Genomic DNA, 18040 nt, shown 5'->3' with positions numbered 1-18040 from the left:
TTTGTGCTAAAACTGGAATAACTTTTTTTGATGTGCGACCATTTTCCAAGTTTGTTCACAGCTTTGACGGAACTCATTACGGCCTTGGCGTTAACTTGATAAAAAATCAGTTCATGTTGAACCACTTTGAATCAATAACGTGACCGTGCCAAATAGTGAAAGTATTCTCCCGGAAAAAATCTAGTAATATTTTACTGTTTTTGGTTCAAGATCATATGCATTTGGAAACATTTAAATGTGTTCTATATATAAACACAGGGTGGGAGTAAAGAGTCATGGCGGTAAAGACGTACAGTACAATAAGAATTTACACACGATACAATCACATTGCAAATATGGCGAAAAATGCTTCCTGCCATCTATGGGCTCTGTGAGAAAAACATATAAATGACAATTGTGTACTGGATGAAAAAGAAGTACGATTGACAAACATACGATGTAATAAAGACACGAAAAGTAACTCATGCTCTGCCGTAAATTGATTCACTTCCCAATTTATTATCGCAATTCATAAAAAAATGCTTATGATTTTTGCCAATATCTCCATGCTTGGCAATTGTGCAAGGGGTGCATGAAAATACAACAACATGCAAATTTAACTTGCAAGCACGTAACATGTATAGTTGTGTAGTGATTTTCTGCTTTGGACTGGGCGAGGATTGTGCTAGAGCAGGGGTTCCCAACCGATGGTACGCGTACCACTAGTGGTACGCGAAGGGTTTTCAGGTGGTACGCGAGTAGCTTCTGTTTTGTTCACAAAAACCTCAATTTGCAACTTTATATTTTGTTTGTCTGGTTTTGTTTACAAAAAAACAGTCCCCAGGCCTATAAATAGTTACGTGTCAATGTTACGTAACTATTCCTGTTGTTTCGTATCATTACGATTGTAACGTCCCGTGAACGCGCCCCGGTTACAGCGCGGAACGTCACACGAGGGGGGATTGAAACGCGATTCCTAAAGGTCTCCAACAAGCAGTCCACACAGATAGGGTGTTTTGTAGATCTTATATTCAAACACTTTCAATGAAGAATGAAGAGGACGGTGGGAGGCGGTAGAAACGATCGGAAGCGAATAGGAAACGGTTTCTACAAAGACATGGCATTAGCACTGCGCTTTAAATGTAGGAATGTAACTTTAAGCTCACCAACTGTTATGGGAACCGGAAGACAACAAATAACATGGGCGATCCCAGAAATCACTGTCACACACCTAAATACACAATAAAACATGAGACCACAATATGCCATTATGACATCATACACAATGCTTACCAAGCTATGTAGAGCAACAGTGTAGAAAGTCACGCTTCACGTGAATATCGTACAAGAACGCTGCGTAAACAAATACAACTTAAATAAACCCAACTACACGCACAGTACGACTATTAAAAAAGGGGAATGACATTTTAGGTCATTGCAGTTTAGGTCAAGTTCACAGCGGTTAGCAGTCATTAAACACATATATACAAAGTGACTCACCAATAATCGTCAATAAACAGCTTTTCTACAACAACCGACGCAGCACCGTGCTCCACGGAAGTCAGCAACGAAAAGAACTAAACCACGTTGCGTTATCACACAAAACTGGCAGTCCATTGTTACGTCACACAACGCACTAGGTTACAACACAAGTTGTACTAAGGAAATGCGGGAATCTATAGAAATCGGCAATTACTGGCAAATAAGATGTAACATACCCCCCCACAATGTACGAATCCAAGGAGTACATTTACAACATAACACACAAACATCGGCAGTAATTGCGAACACAAAGAAACACACAACTAATCACGCATCGCGTCGTCGCGGCATAGCAAGCACAATTTTGCAATTGGGCGTCTCAAGGCACCAGTGTGAGTCTTAACCACCACCTGGCGCACTACTCCCTTCCGATCAGGAAGCGCATCGGTCACGCGACCTAGGAGCCATTTGCTCCTAGGCTGATTATCATCCGCTACAAGCACAACGTCACCGACTGCGAAATTAGAATGTCCATTTGCCCACTTCGATCTGGGCATTAGCGTCGGCAGGTACTCGCGCGACCATCGCCGCCAAAATTGGTCGGCCAAGTATTGCACTTGGCGCCAACGGTTACGATGGTAACAGTCCTTCCCCGTAAACAGTCCAGGGGGCATATTCGGCGCTGCACGGTGCAACAGTAGGTGATTTGGTGTAAGGGGCTCCTCATCCTTCGAATCGAACGTCACAGGAACCAAGGGACGAGAATTCAGGATGGCCTCGACCTCCACCATCAGCGTCATCAGTTTCTCATCGGACAAGGTCTGCTCCGAAAGCAGAGCGTTGAGGATTTTGCGCACAGAGCGTATCATTCGGTCCCAAACCCCACCCATGTGGCTGGCAGTGGGAGGATTGAAGCTCCACGCTATTTCACGTTGTTGCAGATATTTGTAAATCTGCCTTTGATTCCACCGGTTTAGTTCTTCGCGCAGGATGCGCTCAGCTCCAACGAAGTTTGTGCCGTTGTCGCTGAAGATCTGGTCTGGCCGTCCTCGACGACCGATAAAACGTCGGAGAGCTCCGATAAAGGAGTCCGTCGACAGTGAAAGCGCTATTTCGATATGCGCGGCCCTGGTGGAAAAACAGGTAAAGATGCACCCGTACCTCTTTACCTCACTTCGTCCTTGCTTCACAAGGAAAGGTCCAAAGTAGTCGACACCGACCACTGAGAAAGGCGGCTTATTGGCCTGTAGTCTCGCAGCAGGAAGGTCTGCCATCATCTGTTTGCCCAGGAAGCCATTTCTTCGGCGACAGGAAACACACTTTCCAAGAACACGCCGAACTGCTACCCCTCCTTTGATGACCCAGTAGCGTTGTCTGAGAGCCGACCACGTGTGTCCCATTCCAGCATGGCCAACCTCGTCATGCTGCTGCATAATCACCAGGTCGGTAAACCGATGGTCGTATGGAAGAATCATCGGATGCTTCACATCAAACTCGACACATGCACGCTCGAGCCTTCCACCAACTCTCATAACTCCATCGACTAGAATTGGATTGAGCTTTCCAAGAGCTCTCTTTTTCTTTGGTAAACGAATGGCTTCGCCTTTGGCCTTCGACATCGCAGCGATAACGTCCGGAAAACTTCGTTTTTGTACATACTTGACGATCTCAAGATCGGTAGCCTTGAGTTCAACAACGGTCAGTTGCCCAGTAGTTACTTTGTATTTGGCAGGAAACCTCCTTGATCAACATCGATTTGAATCTGAGCAACCAGCTTACAGCCCTTTTCAGCCGATTGAGTGATGAGTATCTGGCTATGAGTCGATCCGTAGCGGACTCGCTGGCGATCAGACAAACGGTTTGAGTTTCTTTCATTACCAAAAGAAATTCGATTGGCAATGACGACAAGTCTGGGCAGGAAGGCCATGTATCTTCTTGCTCCCAAAGAAACTGGGGTCCAGTAAGCCATCGGCTGGACCTGAGGAATTTATTCACACTGAGTCCACGAGACGCCTCGTCCGCTGGATTTACCTTGGTGCTGACGTGTCTCCATTGACTAGGCCGGGAAACATCCTCGATTTTGGCCAAGCGATTTGCAACAAACACTGGAAAGCGCTTATTGCAGTTGCGAATACTTTGAAGAACCGCAGTCGAATCCGTCCATAACACGGATTGGCATTCGTCCAGTTGCAGCTCCTTTCTCACAAGTCGATCCAACTTGGCTGCAACAACGGCCGCCGTCAGCTCCAGGCGGGGAATCGAACATGTCTTCAGGGGGGCAACGCGTGCCTTGTCTATTATAAACGAGCAGTGAATGCGTCCTCGCTCGTCTACTAGCCTCAGATAGGTCACCGCGCCGTAAGCTGTAGATGACGCATCTGCAAAATGGTGCAATTCCGTTTTTCGCACCTTACCAAAATCGTGGGGCTTCACGCATCTTGGCAGAACGACCTCTCCTAACCGCGGTAGTTGCTGCAACCATTTTGCCCACGATTCGGAGTCTTCATCGGAAAGAACGTCATCCCATCCCAGCTGCTTTCTGCAGAGATCTCTTTGCATCGTCTTGGCCACCACGATCACAGGCGCTGCATAGCCAAGAGGATCGTATAAGGAACTTACCACCGACAGGATTGACCTTCTGGTGTAAGCTGTAGGCTGCTTTACATCGACATTGAAACCGAACTCGTCCGACGAAACGTTCCATCGAACGCCAAGTACCCTCTCGCACGAAGAACCATCCACGTCCAGCTCCTTCACCGATTTAGCCCGTTCCTCTTCATCAATGGAAGCGAGAACTCGCTCGCTGTTGCTAAGCCACTTGGTTAGCCGAAGTCCCTTCTTCTTAAGAAGTGCACAGATGCCTTTGACCAACTGAACTGCTTCTGCTTCAGTGGACACGGACTTTAAACAGTCGTCGACATAGAAATTCTTTTCTACCGTCTCGACGACTTCATTTGGAAATTCGCTTCGCAAATCCTCAGCGGCTTGTTTGAGATAAAAACTCGCACAGGAATGCGAAGAAGTTGCTCCAAACAAATGAACAAGCATCCTGTGTGAGGTGGGCTTCTTCGACACATCGCCATCGGGCCACCACAAGAACCGAAGTGCATCGCAATCTGCTGGCTTCACGCGTATCTGATGAAACATGGCCTCCACGTCGGCCACAAGAGCTACCTTTTCCATTCGGAACCTTGAAAGAACTCCGACTAACGAATTGGTTAGATCTGGACCCTGGAGTAAAGCATCATTCAAGGACTGGTCGCGGTATTTGGCGGCACAGTCAAAAACCACCCGAACTTTACCGGGCTTGTGTGGATGTGTAACAGGGTGATGCGGCAGGTACCATACTACCTCTGCAGACTGTTCCTCATCTGGAACTTCTTCGGCATAACCTTTAGCTATGTAACCCTGTACCGTCTTTGTATACGCATCGCGTAGCACGGCGTCGCGTCTCAGGCGACGTTCCAAAGAACCCAAACGGTTTAGCGCCATGTCCCGGTTGCACCGAAGCGGTTGTGCGTTCGGGCGCCATGGTAGCGGCAACTCATAATGACCTTGCTTGAATTGCACACTGGTTTTCATTTTATCCAAGACGTACCGGTCTTCACGCGACATAGGCATCGCGTCGGCGTTGGTGTCTTGAAAGTCGGTCTTCCACATTCGCTCTAACTTCTCGTGCAGCGAATCATTGGCAACTTGAGTAAAGTTGACGGAAAACAAATCGGTTGACTTCTTAGAGACAGGTCCTGCCAGTGCCCATCCAAGTGGAACCCTGAATGCAATAGGTTGCTTCGGTTTTCCCTTCCGTACCTCTTGCACGAGAAAGGCCTCTGGAACGTCCAGTCCGATGAGCAACAAAGCTTCACTGCAATCTACCTGTGGGAACGACATGTCTCTAATATGTGGAAGCGCTTCCAATTCCGCGTTTCTCGGAAACTTGTTGGCAGTAATAGGCAGACAATCAACAGCGAACACCTCGGGAAGTTCCACAGTTGTGGAGCCATCGAGCGAAGCAACAGATAAATTTACTCTTTTGCCCTCGCGCCTTCGACTGTCTCCGTTGACCGTTTTAAGCGTCACGTTGCTCGGTTCACCTCGCAGACCAAGCTTGTCTGTCAGTTTCTTGTCGCACAGAGTAATGCCCGAGCCAGTATCTAAAAGAGCGTAAGTATCAACAGCCCTACCGTTAGCACGGACTTTGACCGCAACCATCATCAAGTTGACGCTCTGTCTACCAGAGGAAGCATGACAGTCCTCTCCAATCGCCGACACAACCGAACAAACTGTCCGTTCCGGCGCAGGTCCTTTGACAGGAGACTCGTCCTCACTCTTCTCTGGCGGATGCAACAAGGTGTGATGAGCTTCATTGCAGTCCCTCACGGTACACGCCTTGGGGCTGTTGCACTTAGTGGCAAAGTGCCCAAATCTGAAACAATTATCACAGAGTCTGCGGCGCCGGGTGACGCGCAGACGATCACGGTAACACCGGGATTTAAATTCCTCGCATTTAGAAAGCACGTGGTTTCCCGAACAGCACTGACACAGCGGGGCAGTGGGAAAATGGGAGGGTCCAGCACGAACCTTAGGCCTAGATTCTTGTTCGCTTACAACGACATGACTGGAAGCCTTTACGTGACTACTTTTACCTTTCACCTTCCTAGCTTCGTTGCGATGCTCATCGAGCATGCGGCTGAACAACGAATTTGCAATCCGATCCTCAGTCTCCACGAAGTCCACAAGATGCTCAAACAAAGGTTCACGGCCAGTATCTCTGAGTATTTTCTCAACACGCCGTTTCCAAGCCTCTTGCATCTAGAACGGTAGACGATTCACAACAGCAATCAGCGTAGGGTAATTATTCATCTCGGAATGCTCGTCAATGTCTGAAAGTGTAAGTAAACAATCGCGCAGCGACTGCGCGAACTCGCTTAATCCAGGAATTTTTACAATTTTTTATTTTTTACAATTGGGTTTGCTGCGGTGAAAGAACCTTTCTCATCAAACGAAGATTTAAATTTAGGCGCATATTGGGACAGGGGCTCGGACGGAGCAACATAGTCAACCACATACCGCTGGTCAGGAGGGCTTCGCTGCGACGTGACAGGCGGTGACGTGAAGAATACGCGTCGTTGATCCCCGAGCGGCTCCTCCAGGGGAGGCGTGGTCGATTTACCAGAACCTTCCTTCACCGTCACGTACTCCGTGTTTCCTGACATCTCGTCCCAAACCTTCTCTTCAACCTCTGCGGCTTGTAGCTGGTGCTGCAGTTCCAGCATTTCCATTTTGTCCCTTTGGCGCTGTTTTTCTTCAGCGCGTCGTCTGTCTTCTTCTTGCTGCTGTCTGGCCAGCTCCTGCTTCTGCGCAGTCTGCTGAATGGCAAGCTGTGTCGTTACTTTAACTCTAGTTCTACTATTAGTCGAAGAACTAGAGCGCCTACTTCGTCCGCAGAACGAGTCGTTGTCCTTTGGACTCTTATCTCCGCTTCCACTCGGACTAGCTATGTTAATAGGTAAAACATTGCTAGATAAAGAATTTACCTCACGAACCCAGTGAGAAACACGGTCATCGAATTCGGTCTTGTTTTTTCTCACGCTTGCTAGTTCGTCGGCAAGATCAGGATGCGCCTCGTAGGCAGCAACAGCATCGACAAAAAGATGTTCAAGCGCAACCAATACCGTCTCGAGCATCTGGTTGTTGTGGTGGTCCTTCATCAGGTACTCGGCGACTAGGTACTGTTCACTGAGACGTCGACGACAATCAGCGACCGCATCAGGAGTCGTGACGTTTGATTGACTCATCTTGGACCGCTTAAATAGTCAACAAATGGTTAAAACTCGTCTTCAACACACGGTTGAAACTTTCTTCAACGGTAAACTACTGTTCAGCGAACAGTTAAAACTTGATCTCGAAAAGCAGTTAAAACTTGATTTCAACTGCAAATTGTGTTCAACACCCAGTTGAAACTTTATTTCAACTGGAATTTTCTGTTCAACGAACAGTTGAAACTTGATTTCAACTGTGGAGTTGTGTTCAACAACAGTTGAAACTTTCATGTAACGTCCCGTGAACGCGCCCCGGTTACAGCGCGGAACGTCACACGAGGGGGGATTGAAACGCGATTCCTAAAGGTCTCCAACAAGCAGTCCACACAGATAGGGTGTTTTGTAGATCTTATATTCAAACACTTTCAATGAAGAATGAAGAGGACGGTGGGAGGCGGTAGAAACGATCGGAAACGAATAGGAAACGGTTTCTATAAAGACATGGCATTAGCACTGCGCTTTAAATGTAGGAATGTAACTTTAAGCTCACCAACTGTTATGGGAACCGGAAGACAACAAATAACATGGGCGATCCCAGAAATCACTGTCACACACCTAAATACACAATAAAACATGAGACCACAATATGCCATTATGACGTCATACACAATGCTTACCAAGCTATGTAGAGCAACAGTGTAGAAAGTCACGCTTCACGTGAATATCGTACAAGAACGCTGCGTAAACAAATACAACTTAAATAAACCCAACTACACGCACAGTACGACTATTAAAAAAGGGGAATGACATTTTAGGTCATTGCAGTTTAGGTCAAGTTCACAGCGGTTAGCAGTCATTATGGTAATTCACAATATTGAGTCATTAAACACATATATACAAAGTGACTCACCAATAATCGTCAATAAACAGCTTTTCTACAACAACCGACGCAGCACCGTGCTCCACGGAAGTCAGCAACGAAAAGAACTAAACCACGTTGCGTTATCACACAAAACTGGCAGTCCATTGTTACGTCACACAACGCACTAGGTTACAACGCAAGTTGTACTAAGGAAATGCGGGAATCTATAGAAATCGGCAATTACTGGCAAATAAGATGTAACAACGATCTTCAAAATACAGGTCATGTCAATTCTCAACAAAAAGCATAGTTGCTACTTGCTATGAAAAGCCGAACAACGCTGCGGCACAGTGGGCGTTAATTATGTCAAATGATTGCTCTTGATAGATATATCTACTGTTTTGGTGCTTAAGATAGAGTTGAATGAAATATGATTCAAACAAAATGGTTGTTCTGCAAGAAGTGGTACTGTAGAGCAGGGCTACTCAAACTTTCTTGTTCTGCGACCCCATTTTAGAACATAAATTTCTACGCGACCCCTTGATGGGTATGATGTAAAGAAATACTTATATTTGATATATATTCCACCTAATGGCGCCAAAAAAGCCCAAATTAATTTCTAACTTGATACACAGATTGACAGCCTTAGTTTTATGACGTCATAATCTATATTGTGACGCTTGTGGTATCTGCTTTTTCGCATTGTTTGCACACAATAGGCATAAGTCTGGAGCATATGACTACTGTTAGGCTGGTAATACTCTTTTAGGTTCTACAAAATGTGTTTAGAGCAGTTTGGATAGACGGGAATGATGTTTAAACAATAAATGTACGAACGTATACCTTGTATTGTGACTGACATAATAACCCATAAAGTTTCGCGACCCCAAAATTATATTACGCGACCCCAATTGGGGTCGCGACCCACAGTTTGAGAAGCCCTGCTGCAGAGCACATTAGTGCTCTATGGTGGTACGCGTGGCAGTGCAGAGCGTCCAGGTGGTACGGGATCGTAAAAAGGTTGGGAACCCCTCTGCTAGAGGTATGTGCACTTTAGCTCGGCAAGCTCGCTTTTGCAGCCGATGAACATTCCACGTGCCTTGCGATATAAACATCGGTGTTGTACAGGCAGCAATGGCCGTACTGAATGGCTGTTATAGAGGCAGCGATTGCTGTACACGCTTTTACTCTTGCGAGAGAGCGAGGGTATTAATTACGATTGATATATGTTAAAATTGTTCACCCATATATATTTCGTCAGACGTTTGAAGACATGATAGGGACAGTCGTTTCGGAACACTTGCTTGTCTGCAACCTGGCCACGATTGACTTGACAAAAAAATGTCTTTCGGCAAATTATCTTGCCCTACAGCTCATGTCAAACCGCTGTACCTGTTAATTTGATTGCACATGTGGCGAGAATGCTCGGCATGATCAGTTGCGGTTCGTCATTTTACCCATACGTAAGGGTATTTGTTAACGCTTCAGTTAGCCTATTGAGACTGAATTATCTGTCCTAAGTCTAAACTGTCGTCACAAACTAAAATCTAATTTTATATTTAATCAAGCGTGAATTCACTCTAACGCTTATAGATCTCTGTGCACTACTTCTAGTTTAAATTAGACGTAAACTATTTAGCAGGGCTAAGCCCCTAAATACTTACAACCTTTAGCACACCACCTTCTGATTTTAATAGGTGCAATAACAAAGATTTACAAAGTCAAAAACATAATCATAATAATAATAATAATTTGCAGTTGGGCGAGGCCTCTATAAATACTGACGCAACTGGGCGCGGCCTTCCGGTTGCCAGCTTGCGTCATGCGCTTCTAACTTAACACAATAAAAAGATAATACACGCGAATAAAGTTACAAGAGTTGCGATAAAGAATGCGTCAGCTATTAGTTTTTGAAATGCATGGTTTGTTTCTTTTAACAACGCAAGCCTAAACGTTTCCTGTCCCATCTGAGCAAATCGAGCCATATCACATCCTTCTGCCGTTCGTCTGCTATTTGAGGCATGACGGAAATGATTGATTGTCTGTGTTATTATAACACCATGACTAGCAAATGGCACCATGTTGCATCACGCAACATCACACCCGCCCAGAGAGGAATAAGTCTGATTATTTTTGTGGCGGCGAAATCGATTCCATCAATGACAGCCTCCCAGTATGAGGAGAAATGCTCAAAAAAGCAGAACCTCCAATGATAGCAATCATCAGAATCAGCTTTCCAAGGATACCAGTGGCGTCATCAATAGTGTTGTCAACAACTGACTTGACGTCATCGAAACCAGTCTCCACGACACCTTTAAGAGAGTTGATCCCTGCACCAGCATTGGCGAGAATGTAGTCATTTAAAAAATTGAACAAAGTGTTGTCTGCTGTAAATACAAGCGGACGAATCGTAAAACTCTAGTCAAGTGAAATGTTCAAGATTTCCATATCACTGTTGTTTCATATCACAGACGACTAAACGTAAGGCACCTTTGGATAACACAAACGAATAAACAGAGGTGATATCACTGGTGTTGTTGCCAAGGGTGTAGAGCGAGTTCAAGCAGGGTTGAAGTAGCTTGCGTTGTGTCATAGTAGTTTTCGATGAAACACGGATCAGTTCGAGAATGTTACCCTGGTGTTGATAGTTGATTTCGTCGTAAGAAATGGAGCAGACTGAAGTCTTTTCTAACTGCATGTTCTCAAAGCGTTGGAGCTGGCGTGCTATTGAAGCAGTGCCATCACGCAATTCTTATTTTGCAATATTGGTTGCTTGCTTTACTCAGATGAGAGCCTAATTATCTGATTCAGTCTGACTTCACGTCGACTACGTTTTGGAATTTGTTATGACGTGACGTCAGGCGCTTTGAAACCTTTGCATTTCAAAAAAAATAACCGTTTAACCAAACAAACACGAATTCAGGGACGTAAAAGAATAGTTTAAGACGAAAATTGTGTAGGTTTAAAAACTACAAGTACTTTAGGGGTTTTTCTTGCATTTTAAACAGGCTAACAAGCGAACCTGTAGCAGGGCGACAGACGATACAGCGATTCGATGTTGAGAAACAGTACTAGAGCGAAAATTTACAGGATATTTAGTGTAAAGAATTAAAATATGCGATGTATTTCTATTATTTTTTGGAATGGATCCTTGCTACACCAAAATTGTGTTGAATATTGCCAAAAACGAGTGGAAGCGGTGTAGCTTTTAGTAAAGATAATTATGGAATTTTTAAGATACTATTTTTGGGAAAAGCTAGCAAAACAGATTAAGGAGTTGGGTTTTAGTTTCTAAGGGAAGTGGTATGGATACAATTACTCTTTAGAAGAAAGATGGGTTAAACGTGATTCAAAAAAGGGTAAATTGACAAACATTCGAGATGTAGTAGTTGGATAAGGAAAAGTGTCATTAAGTGGATCCCCAAAACTAAGCAATGAGGGAAGAACAGCCAGGCATGGAGTCACTCGCCTTTTCGGGCTCAAAGTTTATTCCAGTGCGTTCCAACCGGAACGGAAATGCGCATGGCGCCAAAACAGCTTGGTTCGGTACATGCAGTGTTTTTGGATGGTAACATTGACTTCATAGATAGGTTGAGTTGGACTTCTTTGGCTAGTTGTTTGTAGTACGATACGTTGGCTATTCTCGGGAATAAAATCTGTTGAGAAAGACTGGAGCAACATATAATTAAAATTCACAAAATCAGCAAGTTGGAAACCTGCTAAAATACAAACATAGTTAACATGTGGTACATGCAGAGAATTAACACGTTTATATTGATAATATATACAAATTAACCAGTGTAGCAGCAACAAAATTAATGTATGCCAATCAGTGTTTTTTTAAGGTGTTTTGGGGCAACGAAACGGTCCCCCAAATTTCTCCAGCGGTTTCCCAAAATTCCCAAAAAAACAAATTTGGCTATTTTTTGGCATTTAAATGAAACACTTGCGGTCTCTTAAAACTACTTAGCGGTCACCCAAACCAAACCTCAAAAAACCCCTGATGCCAATTAAGAATGCATACTTAGAACGAAGGTTAAAAAGAGTTAAATTGTTTCTACCAGAGACAGGAGTTAACTACAGACTCTTAAACCTGAGGGAAGACAATGACGAGGGTGCTGTCAAAGTCCATTGTGGTATATGGAGTTTTTCACCATCACTTTTTCTGGTTCCTAAGAACAACTCAAACAATTTGCGTGACAAAGGAAACTGAACATACCTTTATATGTCCATGTATAGAAAGTCTGCTGCCGTCTCCAACAGGGGCAGACCAGGGTTAGCAGTTGATGCAGCAACAGAATGTGTTATGGATGATTGTATTGGCGCACTGACAGCAGTTAATTAGAAAATGATACACATGATTAATTGCAAGGTGAAAGGTGGAAGGTAGAAGATGGAAGGTGGAAGATGGTGTGGGTTTAATAGGGTTTTTATAATTTTGTATTTGATTTTTTATGTTAAATATAAATCAGGAGTATAGGTTGCAAGGAAGTGCACTTTCCTTAGGATTCAGATCTTATCCGTTTAATTGTTTTCGGCACTGAAAAGGTGATCAGCCTCAGATACCTGAAAAACAACTAATAAAATCCTGCAACAAAACGGTTATTTTTTGGTTATAATACACAACCTATACAGAGGTCAATCTTAAAATCATTTAAGGGAGCACTGATTAAAGAAAAACCTTTATATACAAAGTAGACACAGCTTTAATCTTACGTTTGTCAGACGTGTAACCGCTCGAGGAGCTAGCTGCCAGCTGTTCATCCTCACAATAATATCAAATTATTGGGTAGCATAACCGCTCGAAGTGGCGCCTACCCTTTTGCTTACAGGTTACTTCTACCATCTAGACCACGAAAGGCGCCTCTACTTGCAATTTATCGGTATCCTTAAAGGTAGCTACAACAAATGCAAGCACGGAAAGATGGGAAGGTTTGTTTTTAGATGTTCATATGCATCATCATAAGAGACATTATTTGCATCAGGTGTTGCCTCACCTTTACATTATTTACAACAAACAAAACATAAAAACTTATACAATCAGAAAAACGTATATAATAACAATAATATTAATAGTTACTTACATTACTTTTCAACAGAGCTTCGTCAGTCTAGTGCAGATTTGCGCGCACCTCTTCCAATTCCAAATCATGTTGAATCTCATTCTGTACAAATGTTTTCTTTTTAGATTTCACCTTAATTGATCTTTGTCCTTCTTGACTCTTATTCTTTCCGGGATGTTGCTGAGGCTTGTCACGTCTTTTAATGAAAGTTGAATCTTTGGTATTGACCTTTAAACACTTAGGAATAGGATGTAAGTCCAAATTACTGCTGTTTTTCTGAACAAAGGCCAAACTTTTAGAATGAAAAATTTGAGTAACATGACAATTTGGGGCAATGTGTCCCACCTGGGAGCAAATATAAAAAATAAAATCGTTATTTCCGTTGGATGGTAGCTTCATCTTTGAACAAGACACGTGCATTTGACTGGTAGTTCCGTTGTGCAAAATTTGCTGTTGTAAAGCTCGAACATCGGTCAACAATGCTTCTATGTTTCCTAAGAGAATATTGTTAGAAACCTGACTGTGATACTTACCGAAATTATTCGCAAAAGTGTCTCTTCGGCTCGTCTCATGCTTCAATTCTGTTAAAATAGTAAAAAAAAAATTTATATGTAGCAAATAAATAAATAAAACTAGCTTTTATGTAAATAGCACAAAGATCCTCACTCACGGGCACCAATGTTAACGCTTCAGTTAGCCTATTGAGACTGAATTATCTGTCTCAAGTCTAAACTGTCGTCACAAACTAAAATTTTATTTTATATTAAATCAAGCGTGAATTCACTCTAACGCTTATAGATCTCTGTGCACTACTTCTAGTTTAAATTAGACGTAAACTATTTAGCAGGGCTAAGCCCCTAAATACTTACAACCTTTAACACACCTCCTTCTGATTTTAATAGATGCAATAACAAAGATTTACAATGTCAAAAACATAATCATAATCATAATCATAATTTGCAGCTGGGCGAGGCCTCTATAAATACTGACGCAACTGGGCGCGGACTTTATATCCGGTTGCCAGCTTGCGTCATGCGCATCTAACTTAACACGATAAAAAGAGAATACACGCGAATAAAGTCACAAGAGTTGCGATAAAGAATGCGTCAGCTATTAGTTTTTGAAATGCGTGGTTTGTTTGTTTTAACAACGCAAGCCTAAACGTTTCCTGTCCCATCTGAGCAAACCGAGCCATATCACATCCTTCTGCCGTTCGTCTGCTATTTGAGGCATGACGGAAATGATTGATTGTCTGTGTTATTATAACACCATGACTAGCAAATGGCACCATGGTGCATTACGCAACAATATTGTTGCAAAAGGCTCGACGCGACTTATAGCACATAGAAAATGACTTATTCGTGCGAGCCTTTGTACTCAAGATACAGTAAAATGGCAACTTTGTTGTATAAAATGGTCGACAGAGCAGACAGTTTCTACTTAGCTAGTTACTTTGGTCGACTTAAGAGTAGATTGTTTCAATTGAACTAGTTATTTTGTTTAATCTTTAATAGAGCAGATAGTTTCCACTCGATAGCTGATTTGTAATCATCGACGTAGTAGATAGTTTCTACAGAAAATTCGTCGGTACAGCAGATAGTTATTACTCGAGGTTTTTTATTGTACGTCGCAATATAGAGAAAAAGTGGATAGTTTCCACTTTCGTATATCTTCATTTAAAGGGACTTGTTGTCCGCATAAAAGGATGCGCATTGATAGACGTCGTAATATTTGGAAAGCAAATGGTTTCTACCTTCTTAATTCTTCGTTGAAAAAGGACTGGTTGTCCGAAACGAAGTTGGCATTAGTGGAAAAGCACATTAGCATGTTTAGTTTTTGCGGGCGATGTTTTTGTCCGGATGGATATTGCAATAAGGAAATGATTGCAGGCGAATAGACGTCAAAAGTTCATCGTACGTGGTATCGCAATATCAGTATGTGAGTATACAAGAGTTGTGATGAGTCTCATCAACAATCCAGATTTTGTGGGTAACTGCTGCATCTGGTGGACTGATTGTTATTGTTTGCCCGAAAGAAGTTATCCAACACCTTGAAATTGCTCGAAATTTCATTGTCCTCGTTCCACAGAAGAGGTAATTTTAGAAACGAATACCGCATGGCGTTAAATTCGTTTTGAAAGGAATTTTGAGCGGCATCATTTACATGTTGTGACAGCGTGGTCGACATGTTTTGTTTAACCTCGTTAATTTCCTTATTTAAATTTGCGTCGAGCTACTTGGTGCAGTTGGACGAAACTCCTCGGAACTTGAATCATCAGTGGAGAACAAAATGACATCTTCGGTCTTGGTCTTTGTAGCGTCTTCGGCTGAACAAGCCATTCTGCTTTTGCTACGAGTATTCGCTGAGGGACCACTACTAAGTGTGTCTTTCTTTTGCGACACACTTCTGTTTTTTCTGAGCGACCAAATGTCACTGACTGTATAAACTGATCGACGGTGGTGTGTGTGTATATGTGTGCCTCTTTCAAAATTTCAGTACATGCACATGCAGCACATAAATTAGCATGCAACAATGTATTGTATGATAAACAATTGTTTAGCATGCACACTTTATTTCACAAACTTGCTTGTGTTTTCTTATGCTACGAAGTCAATCAAAATTTAATTTACACAATAGCGTAGTAAATAACATGCACACATGAGGATTTTTCCAAGTATAGAAATATATCAAGCACGCTTACTTTACAAGGCGGTCAACGTATGTGCCAGCTTGATCTTGGCGACGTGATTCTTGGTAGCAGTTTCTTGAAATGCGTGGCCGAACCACAATCGAATGGCACCTATTTGCGGGGGCTAGTGTGCGCGCGTGCTGTGTTATTGTTTACTTGAAAGCTTGTTATTGTGGGTCCCCCTATGAAGGGGACACATATTGTTTTTGTCCATTTTTTTTTCTTTTTTTTTTCTTTTTTTCTTTTTTTCTTTTTTCTTTTTTCTGTTCAACGCTGGTTTGTTAAACGCGTTTGGTCAAGAAAGAGTGCTCCAAATTTATTCAAATTTGCACAGATCTTACATATTAATCCAAATTTGATCCTCCTGAAGTTTGCCCCCGAATGAAGCACCGGTTCACCCGCAGAAAACCGGTTCACCCGCAAAAATTTTGAAACATCTGTACTGACTAAAGTACATCATGTAGGAGTTATGTGCTCTGTTGGTTGGTGCAATGTGATGTTTTAAGAATTTTCTAACTTTTACCAGGATTTACCCATTTTTACTGCTTAAACCCCAACATATTCATTTCTGTCTAACGCTGGTTTGTCAAACGCGTTTGGTCAAGAAAGAGTGCTTTAAGTCTATTCAAATTTATACAGATGTTAGTTTAAAACCTCATTCTCCTAAAGTGTGACCCCAAATGACCCAGCGGTTCACCCACAAGCCCCCAAAACGTAAAATTTAAAAACGGCTGTACTGACTAAAGTACATGATCTAAGAGTTTCATGCTTTGTTGGTTGGTGCAATGTAAGCTATTCTAAATACTTTTCTAATTTTTTATTGGATTTACCCATTTTTTACCCCTTTAACCCCGAAATAATCGTCACCCCTTAAATCTCAAAATAATCTTATTTGGTTTTAGGCCAGAAATACAAGCCCTAATGTGCTAAAATTTCTAATGTTTGAATACTAAACGAGTAAACTAAAAAAAGTTTACTCGTTTAGTATTTAAACATTTGCCTTAATCGGCCAAATAATGACTTTCACAGCCCATAGTTTGTGTACACTGCCAGTCAGACAGAAGTCCCAAGGGAGTCATTCACTGGTTTACGATTAAAACGGTTTAGTGCAGAGCGGGAGGGAACAGCTTGATTTTAAGAGACAGTCTTTTCAGCAGTGACTAAAAATCAGCTGTTTTTGCGCAGCAATGACATGTCGTTTTATAAGTTATCACTCGCACTTTCAGCGAACGTTTTACGCCTCAGACGTAATTTAAATTCGATAAAAGTGCTTCGGTTTTGTAAATGCAAAGCAAAACATTGTTGATCAACATAATGGTGAAAAAATAGACATAATTTCTTTTTATAGCCGTGATAAATGGTCTTTAAATTCTCGTTGTCAGATTGGCCGTCGCATGACCACAGGTCACTAAAGGTCAACTTGTAGGTATTACAAACACAGTTAAGATCGAATTTTCGTCACAACGTAGCTTCATTATTTTTGACAAATCAATACTCAAATATAAATTAGGCAAACCGGTATTGTTTTACACTAAGTCTGCTTGCTATTGAAAACGGTGTCAAAAGAGGTTACTAAAGGTCAGTGAGAGGTTACTAAAGCTCAATGGTAGTTGTTTTGCGCAACAAAGTTAAGTAAAAAACAATTTGTTATGCACACCTGTGCAGCAAATGGCTGTTTAATTTATAGTGTCTGTAATATAACTATTAAGGCTTTGTAGAAAAAATTGTTTAAAACCCGACCTTGGACGACAATATCTGGGTCGAAGCAAGAGATTAAATTGAAGTATTTGTATCGTTTTTTTAATGTTTTTGTAATTATATGGCAATCATAGTGCAAAAAGAATACGAACAATTTTGTTATTGTTGGGTTAATGCTTTCTACAAATTTGTCCTTAAGAATCTAAAAATCACCGCAACATTTGTTTACCGTAAATCCGCACAAACTTGCGTGTGGGGACCCATCAGTTTTTGTTTACAAAAACAATCATATGTGTAGATCAAAAGATGTGTATAGTAAATTAGTAAATATCGTATAGAATATATAAAATGGAAGTATATCAGAAAGCCACTCTTCTAGTTTCTTCTGCTTCTCGTGGCTCGTATCGGTCGTCTGCAGTAGCGAGTAAGTTCATTATTACGATTCTTAACGCTTGCTGCATAGAGCCGACATGATCCACAAAAGATCAATTTAGTTCTTGTCTTT

General features: G+C 42.3%; 2 protein-coding genes and 1 long non-coding RNA gene across 4 annotated transcripts; all 3 read right to left on the bottom strand.

Moving 5' to 3' along the window:
• Positions 1 to 988: 988 nt before the first annotated feature.
• On the bottom strand, positions 989 to 3088 carry LOC145228514 (uncharacterized). 2 transcript variants are annotated; one of them, XM_080093587.1, is made up of 2 exons: positions 1273 to 3088; positions 989 to 1210 (listed from the first exon to the last, which is right to left on the bottom strand). In XM_080093587.1, the coding sequence occupies exon 1, from the start codon at positions 3078 to 3080 to the stop codon at positions 1785 to 1787; it is 1296 nt and encodes a 431-aa protein (XP_079949713.1). In that variant the 5' UTR covers positions 3081 to 3088; the 3' UTR covers positions 989 to 1210; positions 1273 to 1784. The 2 variants fall into 2 exon arrangements, with proteins under 2 accessions (XP_079949713.1, XP_079949714.1); XM_080093588.1 differs by having other exon boundaries at positions 989 to 1332; positions 1480 to 3088.
• Positions 3089 to 3150: 62 nt separating this feature from the next.
• Positions 3151 to 6273, bottom strand: LOC145229637 (uncharacterized). Its single transcript, XM_080094973.1, has one exon. It carries the CDS (start codon positions 6271 to 6273, stop codon positions 3151 to 3153), a length of 3123 nt encoding a protein of 1040 aa, XP_079951099.1.
• Positions 6274 to 7616: 1343 nt separating this feature from the next.
• LOC145229398 (uncharacterized) lies at positions 7617 to 8286 on the bottom strand. The gene is made up of 2 exons (XR_013860431.1): positions 7774 to 8286; positions 7617 to 7714 (listed from the first exon to the last, which is right to left on the bottom strand). It is a non-coding gene; the product is annotated as an uncharacterized LOC145229398 (long non-coding RNA).
• Between the last annotated feature and the right edge of the window lie 9754 nt (positions 8287 to 18040).

The sequence above is a fragment of the Phallusia mammillata genome, chromosome 5, assembly GCF_965637545.1.
Source record: "Phallusia mammillata chromosome 5, kaPhaMamm4.hap1.1, whole genome shotgun sequence".
NCBI classification, from domain to species: domain Eukaryota; kingdom Metazoa; phylum Chordata; class Ascidiacea; order Phlebobranchia; family Ascidiidae; genus Phallusia; species Phallusia mammillata.
The sequence above is the reverse complement of the archived record's forward strand: the minus strand, read 5'-3'. Positions and strand labels throughout refer to the sequence as shown.

Bases quoted from the DNA above. Each gene is read 5' to 3' on its own strand.
- LOC145228514 (XM_080093587.1), bottom strand. From the start codon at position 3,080: ATGTCGAAGGCCAAAGGCGAAGCCATTCGTTTACCAAAGAAAAAGAGA.
- LOC145229637 (XM_080094973.1), bottom strand. From the start codon at position 6,273: ATGCAAGAGGCTTGGAAACGGCGTGTTGAGAAAATACTCAGAGATACT.